General features: G+C 44.7%; 1 protein-coding gene across 1 annotated transcript in view; it reads left to right on the forward strand.

Annotated features, from left to right (window-relative positions):
* ZBTB16 (zinc finger and BTB domain containing 16) overlaps positions 1-9055 on the forward strand; it is a 165604-nt gene extending 156549 nt beyond the window's left edge. The window contains 1 exon segment of the mRNA XM_042471100.1: positions 193-9055. Coding sequence (XP_042327034.1) covers positions 193-422 — 230 coding nt within the window. The 3' untranslated portion in view covers positions 423-9055.
* The last annotated feature ends 1629 nt before the right edge of the window (positions 9056-10684 follow it).

The following is a 10684-nucleotide window of genomic DNA, read 5'->3' on the forward strand; positions in this document are numbered from 1 at the left end:
ACTAGAACCCAGAGGAGATACTCCACAAACACTACATTGACATGGAAGCCACCACTCATGGCTGGGTTCCAGCACTTTCCCTTCGAAAGCACTCAGCTTTAGTAATACCGAGAGCTACTCTTGCTATGTGTACCTATCTTGCCTGGCTAACACTCTTTCTTTGCTCCTTCCACAATCACCCCATCCCTGCAGGTGAGAAGCCCTTTGAGTGCAAGCTCTGCCACCAGCGGTCCCGAGATTACTCAGCAATGATCAAGCACCTCAGGACCCACAATGGCGCTTCCCCGTATCAATGCACGATCTGTCTGGAATACTGCCCAAGCCTTTCCGCCATGCAGAAACACATGAAGGGCCACAAGCCAGAGGAAATCCCCACCGACTGGAGAATAGAGAAGACCTACCTGTACCTTTGTTATGTCTAAAAGGGACAAAAGGAGGGATGGAGGGATGCAGGAAGGAAGGAAGGACTGGGCAAAACCCAACTCACCCCACCACTCAAATCGGTCTTCTCTCCTTCTCCTCCTCCTTCTCCCATCATTTCTTTTCCTTCTCCCTGTCCCTTGTTCTGTTTCTACCTGTTACAGTTTGCTGGTTGTCTCCCTTTGCAATAGCAGTGGGAGCAAGAGAGGGAAGCAGGAAACTCTTCTTGAGTTCTCTGGCTACGACTCAACAGAAGGAAACATGGGAATAGATCAGCATCCTCAATGGTCATGAGCCTTAATGGTCATGTCCCCATGCACGTCGAGGTCAGGGGAGGGCAAATGGGGTCACTACATTTTGCTGTGATTGTTGAATTTCTCTTCAGGCACTTCCATGTTGTGAGGCTGAAGGAAAAATCCTTTTCCTGCATGGTTCTCCTGGTTCCCTGCTACCACCACCCTGAAAGGAACCTTAGGAACTGTGGCATGACCAGGGCTCTGAGGATGCCCTGCTAGATATATCTGGTCTTCATTCATGTATGGATTGGTGACACCACACAGTCCTTGTGGGAAGGGGAGGTTTGACAGGCTTTGGTGTACAATGCTCATCCTTCTTCATAGTGGCTCCTTGCCCTCACTCCTCCTTTAGGCCATGGTGGACCTGCTCATTCTCAGCCAGTCCCTTAGAGTGGAAGCATTTAGAAAAAGGGTTGTTGTACTAAGGAAGCTCTATATGGTTGGCCAAGGAGTCCTCAGGAGACCTGACACTGCCACAGAGGATGATGGGAGGCAGTGGTCAGGAGGACATTTCAGATTTCTTTCTTTAGGAAGGCTCTTGAAGGACAGTTCCTAGACAGCACAGTGCAGCTCCTTGTGGGGAGGAGATGGGGGAAGCAGAATATTTGGATCTTAACTAGGCCAAAGGGCTGTGCTTGAGAGTAGGGGAGAAGCAGCTGTGAATGAATGCATCTCTGTCACATCGTTGTTGCCTTTTCCCCTCGGGTATCCTTCCCAGTTTGAGCCCAGGATTTGCCCGTAATTGCACTCTTTGACATGAAGAACCAGGGTGCTTTCACAGTCCACAAATGCAGCACTATGATTCCACTTGAACTGCCATGGTGATTCCTATGGAATTCTGATATTTGCAATTCATTGAGCGGAGTTTATAGTTCTCAACCACAAAGGTCTAGCGCTTCATCAAACTCCAAACTCCATGATTTTATAGGATGCATCCATGTCAGTCCAAGTGGAACCACAGTGCCATCATGCTGTCATGGGAAAGGGTCCCAGTCACCCAAAAGAGCATGACCATGGGCAAGTTGAGTTTGCAAGAGCTCCCAACTCCCCTGTGGATATTATGTTTAGGCTGCAACACTTTCTCCTGACCAAAGACCATTCTATGCATTTTAATTTTAAAGGGGGGGAGTGGAGGGTGGGGAATACAGATGGAAGAGGAATATTGGGGGAAGGGGTGAGAGAAACAAGTTAGAAAGGGCATAACTTTGCACATTTGTTAATGTGGGCAACAAGCCTTCTCTGAGAAGAGGGTAAAGTGAGATGATTTCTGCAGCTTTCTGTTGATAATGAGTGGGAAAGCCAACAGCTCCTGGACATTGGCTCCACTCCAATCAGCCTGGTACTCCTTTGGGCACACATGCTTCTTTCCTAGTTCCCAGTCACTTCTGTGGAGGTGTAATGTATTTGCTCATACTTAGATACACTGCCACTACCCTCCATTGCATCGAAAGAGGAGATCACCCTCACACAGCACAGTTGGGTGATGAGCACATGAGCATTCAGGGCAGAATAGGTGGCAGATAACCAGCCACTGAATCATAGAAAAAGCAGATACATCCCAATGATAGCTATAGCAGTGGTTCTCAGCCTTTGACTCTCCAGATCTTGTTAACTCCCGCTTCCTTCATTAGCCCCAGCCAACATGGCCAATGGCGAAGTACAGTTGGCCCTTGGTATCTGCTAGAGTTTGGTTCCAGGGCCTTTTCAAGCCATGGATGGTGGAATACATGAACTGTAGTCTGAGATTCAATGTCCAAAATACCTTTAGGGCCAAAAGTAGAGAACCTCTGAGTTATCAAGCAGTTTGTGCCTGCAGAGTCTTACCTTCTGCCTTGGATGATGATCCAATAGGCCATTGTGATATGTGGCTTGATGAACCAAGATGGTGACTTGCCACAATGCATATGGCTATGTGCATTCTGATACCACTGGCACAGATGTGATCTTTCCAGTGCATTTGTGAAGTCAGCAGGTGACTCTCCTGCCTTGCAGTAGAAGGTCCAGCCCAACAACTGAATGCCCCAGACTGGCCTCCCGTGACCTTTTTGGAAGGAAGACTGAGTGTAAGTAGCATAGCTGGTGGCATTGAATGCCAAAGAGGCTATCTACATTATGACCCTGTTTTGGAGATATGGTTCGATACCATGGAGAGCTCATCTTGGCCAGAACCCTCTTAGAGATTTCACACTGGTGGAAGCACTAGTCAAGCCATGGGTACTTTCTCTAGGGTTGTGCAAGTATCCAATATTTCCTTGTGCAAAACCATTCCCCTGGCTGTGAGTAGTGAGCTGGTAGTGGGGAAGGTCCCAGTTACACGACCACACTTGACCCAAAAGGCCTTGTTGTCATCTGGCTTATGTTGCACAGCCAAGGGAAAAGGGCAACAGCTTTTGCTCTGAAGACTGGCTATGTCCAGTAGGACCTCGACTCTAAACTCTCTATGAAAACCTGGAGCATAGTCAACCACCTCATTGGCCCTGGAGCCAATGGTTGTCACTGGCGGCTCCGAGGTATGGGTTAACCAACGTTTGGGTCCCCACCATGGCTTGTCTCAGAGGGACGGCTGCTTTTTTCTTCTTCTGTACATACCCATAAGTAGTGAGAAGGGGCAAACTTAGCAACATGGACACAAGTGCCAAGCCCTAGACTGTTGTCTCTCCCTCTCCTCATCTCTCTGCCTTTCTGACTTGTTTCCTTTCCAGCCTACTCCTCACTGGCAACACTCTTTGCTTTTTGGTTGCCCCTCTTACCCTTTAAAGTGGGGCCCAACCTGCCCAAAGTAAGAGGCCATGTTCTCCTCCTCTGTGTGCCTCCTCCAACCCCACTCCTCCCCACATCAGTCCTTCTGCCCAGAACTCTTGGCTCCGTGAAAAGCAGCCAAACGATAAAAGACGTCCTTCCTTTGGCTTCGCTTTCTTAGTTTTATTTTATGTTTAATGGTTTTTATTATTTTATTATTTTTATTTTTTTGCATTTAGCACATTGTACTTGAAATTACCTCGGTTTCTTGTGACCTCATGAGCTTGTTTGCATTGGCTTTGGGGAGGGATAGGGAGGGAGGGGGGATTGCTGGAAAGGCCGCATTGCCAGGCTGCTGGAGAGAGAGAGTGTGTGTGTTTGCATTCGCACGAAGTGCCCCAGTGCCACAGCGCAACCACAACGGCGCAATAGACCCATGGGCTCCAGGTTTCCATGTCAGCCTTATCACTTTGGGTTTGGTTTTTTTTATCGTGCATTATTCTTACCAAAATGGGTGTTTTGTTTGAGTGGCCCACCTGATGGAAAACTGGGTCATATTATCTTGAAAGCTACCTCTTTTTTAAGTTGAATTGGGTTGTTGTTGTTGTTGTTTTTGCAGGGAGGGGGGAGGTTGGTTTTGTTGGTTTGTTTTGCAGTTACAGAAGCACAGTTTTGCAATATTTGTCGGGGGTAATTTTTTTTGTTACTTTTTGTGTTCGCTTTGTGATGTTCATTTCAATTTTCATCTCATGCTTTATATTTGCAAATGTAAAACGAAAATTATTTTGTAATTTAGCTGCATCTATATATGGGGGAAGAGGGGGAAATGTTTTTGGGGGGAATCCTTGTGTATAGATGGAAGAAAAGGGAATTTGTTTGTGTTTTTTTAAGGGGGGTGTCTCCGTACTGCTGTCTAATTCCACCTCTACCCCCCCAAAATCCCACTTTGGATCTTGTCTCAATTGTTGCTAAATACTGAAAGGCCTTAAACTTGCCAGGAGTCGGGTGGGAAGAAAAAGAGAGAAGAAGATGTCCCTATAACCATTGAGAGAGTTTTTAGTGGGGTGCGGGAATAGAAATTTGCTAAAAGAAAAGAGGAAAAAAAGGAAAGAAAAACAGTGAAACTTGAATATACGAATAGCTAAGTAGAGTTTTGTTTATAATGTGAAGGAGAAGGAGAAGGAGAAAAGGTTTTCATTTAAGGCAGAACGAGAGATATGCAGTAAATGTACCAATGTCCCATTGGCCAGAACAGGCCTTAAGGTCACATCTTGTGCTCCCAAAATGTTGGTGGGGTTTGTTGTTGTTGTCGTTTGTTTGTTTGTTTTTTAAAAAAATCATGGTTTCTCATTGGAGAACCCTCCCTTTCCCTTGCCGTCCCCTTTCCCTGCCTCGCCCCATCCCATCCGCCAAGCGCAAAGTGTTGGACTGATAAATTATTTGCAAAGTGTAATATTTTTGTAACATTTGTTAGCCCACCCTGTGTCGGTTTTTGGCAAGATGTTGTCCCTTTTCCCTGCCTTTTTGTAATGTGGATGGGAATTTGTGTGTGCGCGTATGTGTGTGTCAGAGAGAGAGAGAGAGACAGTATTAAATGAATCGTGCAGTATTGTCACAATCCAGTGTTGCCACATAGGTTGGTCCAAAGCACACTTGGGGAGATGGATTTAAATCTACTGGTGAATGTATGTGAGCTTTCCAGTTTGGAGGCATCGAGAGGGACAGCACTTGTCATTGTCGGTGAGTCAACTCCACGCATGGGATGTTCCTTCTGGAGTTGTGTGTCGCCATTGTTAGTACAACCGCAGCTGAAGGATGTCATTCTCCTTTGACCTAAGGGGCATTTTTATTTTTAAGGGTATGCTAGAAAGACCTCTCCTTACGTCATGAATGTGGAGGAAGCAAAGACGGGTGCCGTTGCATGCGATCGCTGGCGGTGCGACCAGTGAACACGTTGAAGGCATGTACGGTTTGAACACAAAGTTATGATTACACAAACTAGATTTTAAGTAGAGGGGTGCACAAGGTGGAGAAGAGGCATAACCCCTCCAGAGTAGCAGCTCGCCATTGAGAAACTTACAAACTTGAGGGGTTGCCTCTCCATTTTGTTCCATTAGACCAGTGGTTCCTAAACTTTGGTCCTCTAGATGTTTTGGACTTTGGGTCCCAGAATTGTTGGCCAAGCTGGTTGGGACTTCTGGGAATTGGTCCGGAGGACCAAAGTTTGGGAACCGCTGCATTAGACCCACACAAATCAACACCCAGTTTTTACACCACTATTTTGAGCACCGTTTGCAATGCACATCCCTTGCAGGATGACAGTCAGATTTAACCCATGTGCAAATCCACAGACACTTTTTATTTCTCTGCCCAGGATCCCTTTATGAGTACATATTCCTGGCTGACTATGATGATTGCTTTGGGGATAAATTTGGAAACAGAAAAAAGCATTAAGACATATCCTAGACATAACCATGCAAGTGTAGGTTTGTGTGTGTCTTTCCTTTTGCTGCTTTGTGTTAGGAAGTGAAACAGGCACTGTTTTAGTACAATCCTCAACAGAACTTGGGAAAAAAGGTTTGTTGTAAGCTTTGTGCCTGAAGAAAAGTGAGGAGGAAGTGTGTATATGTGTGTGTGTGCATTTGTATTTTGTTTTGTTTTTGACATTTGAAAGAGGAAGAAAACAAATGTTATATTGCTTACTCGATTCATTGGTACATGGTGGAATGGGTTGAACTTCCTAGCTGAAGGATGTCATGGTATGCTAGATTATCCATTCATTTGCAGAAGTGAAATCTGCCTTCCAGTGTCCCGCCTCGCCAATTCAAATCCTCTGGTTTCCTACAGTTATGACGTTGAGCCCTTTTATAGCAAGAGATATGGAATCACAGCAATTATAGTGCTATCATTCCACTTTAACGTCCACAGATGAATTGTACAGAAGCTTTGGGTTTGCAATTTAAGACAGGGTTTTTAGCATTCTCAGCCAGAGAGCCCCAATATCTCCCCAAACTCCAAATCCTAGGATTCTGCAAGATGCAACCATTTCAGCTAAAGTGGAATTATAGTGCTATTACTGCAAAGTGTGGAAGAGCCCCCGAATATTTGTCTTGTTGCAGTTCAGGAAGGCAGAAGGGAAGATGCATGCTCAAAGAGACAAAGAAAGGAAAGGTTGTTAACCAACTTTTCCATTCCTTTCCCAACCATCATGATTCTCCCCATGCTCTCCTGTGGAGCAACTATGCCAATGTGGGTAGGAGGTGCAAGCAAAGAAAGTTGTGGGTGCCGCAGCCATGAACAGCCAGGCAAATTGGAAGAAATAGGTTGGAGTTTGTCCATCTTCTCTCCCCACTGCCATAACACCCACTTGTGTAGCAGGGTACCCACAGAATGGTATCCTTAGATTCACCATTCTGTCCCATTTGGAAACATGGATCACAATCCTGTACCAGAAGAGGTAGGTGCAAGATGCAACTATGGTAGCCTCCCATCCAACCACCCCAAACCCATCTGTCCTCACTGCTGCCCCTGAAACTCAACCACTTCTTAATCCGTGGATAAAAGGAGAAAAGTAGGTAAGCATTCAGGTATTTTTTAAAAAACCAGAAACACAGCGAGGGTCTGGCGTTCCTGCAGATAATGCTGCCGCTCTCCAAAAAGCTATAGGAAAATAGCCGGATGCTTGTCTGCTTCCCCCCTCCATTGTCAACCAACTAGACCAGTGTTTCCCAAATGTTGGTTCTCCAGATGCTTTGGACTTTGGCTCCCAGAGTTCCTGGCCTAGCCATTTGAGCCAACTATCAGGAATTCTGGGAGCTGAAGTCCAAAACATCTGGAGGACCAACGTTTGGGAAACGCTGAACTAGACAATGCCCAAGTTTGGGGGGAGATTGGGTTACTGTGCAGTCGGTAGTGAATTCCGACCTCTGCGACGACCAAAAAATTTGAGTTTTGAAGGCATAAGTCCAAATTGCATCATAATTCACCAACAGTGGTTTTTGGGGATGACAACGTCCAGAGGATTCTGGGAGTTGCCAACCAAAAAAGGAGGGGTTGAATTCCAGGGCAAATTAATTCTGTGTTATAAGAGCCAGTGTCGTTTGAGTGTTGGACAACAACTTTGGAGACCAGGGTTCAATTCCCAGCTCAGCCATTAAACCTACTGGGTGACCTTAGGCAAGTCACACTCTCTCAGCCTCAGAGGAAGGCCATGGCAAACCTCCTTTGGATAAATCTTGCCAAGAAAACCCCATGGTAGGCTCACCTTAGGGTTGCCATATGGAAACGACATGAAGGCAGACAACACGCATGCACATATCTCACCACAAAGGAGATAGCATTGTGGACCAGGGGAGGAAAATGACAACCAGAGATCATTTTCCTCACCTTTGGGTCTCCAAACCTTGAAGGAACGTCCTTGTCGACTTGCTGCCATGACATCCTCCAGCCTTGGAGGAACTGTTTTTGGGTTGGCGCGGGTGTCCTAGTATTTGCTTTACCTGCCGTTCAAGGAGTATGCATGACCTTTGTTTCCGAGGCTGCGAAGTCTTCGCGACGCTTTATGTTCCTATAAATAAATAAATATATAAATAGAGAGAGATATATATGATAGCACTGAGGACCAATTTTTCGTCCTTCTCCGGACCAAGCAAACCGAAAGCTTATTATTAATTTGTTGTTGGGGTTTTTTTTTCCGTTTTAAAAGAAATGTTTCGTTTTTGCTCGTCTCCTTTTAACGTTGTGACAGGACAAGTGCCAGTCGGATCGCTGCGTATAAAGGAAAAATGGGGGGGGGGGAATAGTGTTTTAACATTGCTGTCCTGGCTCAGTCTACCTCAGCACCTCCTGTTAGCCTAATTTTAGAAGGTGCCCGTTCTTTTAAAAATTTCGTTGCTATTATTATTATTATAATTATAATTATTTTTTATTTCCAGCTTCTTCACAATGTCTTTCTCTTCTTGTACAAAAAAAAAAGAAAGAAAAGAAAATATATACTTCTCTGTTGTTGTTTATTTTCCGTTGCCGTGCAGCTTGTGAGTCTTGTCATGTGTCCCTCTAGAATCACGGATGCGGTTCGCTTAAAGATAAAAACACACAACACACAAAACACACACGTACACACACCCTCGATCGTATCCCCCACCTTCCCGACCCCCCCGAAAAAAGTCGTGACGTCCTCTTCTTCTAGTTGCTGTTTTCTCCACCTCTGCATCCGTTCTTATGTAAGGTGCAAAGGTGCGGTTGTTCGTAAACTTTTCAGTGTTTCTGGCGAGAAAAAAAGAATAATAATAATAATAATAGAGGAAAAGTTTTTTAAAAAAATAATAATAAAAGAAAGAAAGAAAGAAAAGAAAGAAAGAAAGAATTTACTGCTGCAGGTTTTTTTCTCTCTCCATTTGTCACTAAGTGAAGTTTGTGCCTTCTATAGCAAAGAGAATATTTTTTACATCCTACTAACGGTAGATTTTTTTGTAGTCGACATTTTTTGTATTTTTATTTATAAGTCTCATAAGGAAAAAAAATAGCAGTTGTTCAGTTGTATACCTTGAATCTGCAGTTAGAAACAAAACAAAAAAAAATAAAGTTAATTGAGTCGTTGACGCCCTGGTGTCCCGTTTCTTTCTTTCCGTCGCCAAAACGAAGGCATCCGTCGTGCGAAGAAAATGAACTGTTCTTTCGGTTTTGTCGTGTGACAATGGCTGCGTCTGAATGAACTCTCATGAAAGTGAAAAAAAGTGCAAATAAAAATGCTCTTTTTTTAACTTCTCTAGGAATTTCGGTCCTCAAGTGCAACTCTATGGCCAATATCTAGCAGAGGTTGACCATAGAATTGCACTGGAGGACCTTCAAATGCCTAGAGAAGTGTCTCCTGTAGGAACTCTGTGGCCCACATGCAGCAGACGTTGCCCATAGAATCCCATTGATGGAGAAAGGTGGGGTATAAATCCTTGAAATGGGTGATAAATACATAAATATACAACACCAACCTTGGATATGAGCCAAAAACCTTTTGTGAAGTTTTTACCAAAAGAAAAAAAAAGGCCTTGGAAGGCTTAATTGTTGAAAAATGGGCTAAATCTCACATCATCTCGCTCAGCGGGGAGAAAGCTTTTAGCAATTTTTGTTCTTGCGAGGGATAATGAAATGCATGAGATTGCCTTCCCTAATTCTCGCACGCTTACGCCGTTCCTTCCCTGTAACCGGAGGAATAGCTATGAGAGCATGGGCAAAATGAGGACATTGTTCTCTCAAATAAAAACACTGCCCCCCCCCAATTAAATTGTTCCTCCAAACCCCCAAATTTGTAGCATTGCGGAGAGTCAGGTGCCGCAAATTGTTCACCCCCTTGAAGTCTTCTATTTGCTGCGTTGGCATTCCCTTGGTCACATTACCTGTCCTTTCTCTGGATGGTCGGCATCCTGTATTTCAGCTATGGATTTGTTATCTAAAGGTAACTGATTTGTATTCACTAACATTATGGATTCATGATTGTGGTGTTATTGCCAGAATTGGAAAAGCACCCTCACAACTGACCTGAACAGCTAATAGTCACATTGAATGACGGAGATCTGTTTTTCTGAAGGTCAGGGTGCACCAGGTTGACCATTCCAGCTCCTTCCCTCCAGCCAGCTAGACTCCAACAAGGAATTGTGAAAGTGGTCCTCACTGGCCAAAGATGGCTAGAAAGATCATCTTGCAGAACAATTGCCCAGAATGGCTGCCGGCTGCTAAGGTCCATTTGTAGAGGCTCAAGCCAGGAAACATTACTTAGTTATGCATTCACAACCAAGTAGGTGATGTAGGATACAACCTGTATTTCTAAATGCTCAACCAATGTATTAAGTTGCTGTGCTGCAAACAATTTGGAGACTGAAGGAAAAATTCATTGGAGAGGAGCCCATTCTTGTTGGGGAGCCAATGCTCTCATTTTGCAGCCCCCTCTCTTCCATAACTGCGCCAATGCCAACAGTTTTCAACCCATGATGTTATTGCCTAGAATACTTTGGCCCTACACATTTGTGACTTTGACTTCTGCAGATCTGATTATTCCCAGATTGGATTAATATGTTCTCTCTGGGAATCTCTTGGTCCTCCAGCGTGACGCGCACCGATTATGGTGTACCGGCTGGAGTCAAGACTGTGGGCATCTATTAGGAGAGACACCCCTGAATGAAGTCATAAAGTCATACTGCAGGACCTAGAGATTGCTAGAGAAAACACTCCTCTGG

The sequence above is a fragment of the Sceloporus undulatus genome, chromosome 6, assembly GCF_019175285.1.
Source record: "Sceloporus undulatus isolate JIND9_A2432 ecotype Alabama chromosome 6, SceUnd_v1.1, whole genome shotgun sequence".
NCBI classification, from domain to species: Eukaryota; Metazoa; Chordata; class Lepidosauria; order Squamata; family Phrynosomatidae; genus Sceloporus; species Sceloporus undulatus.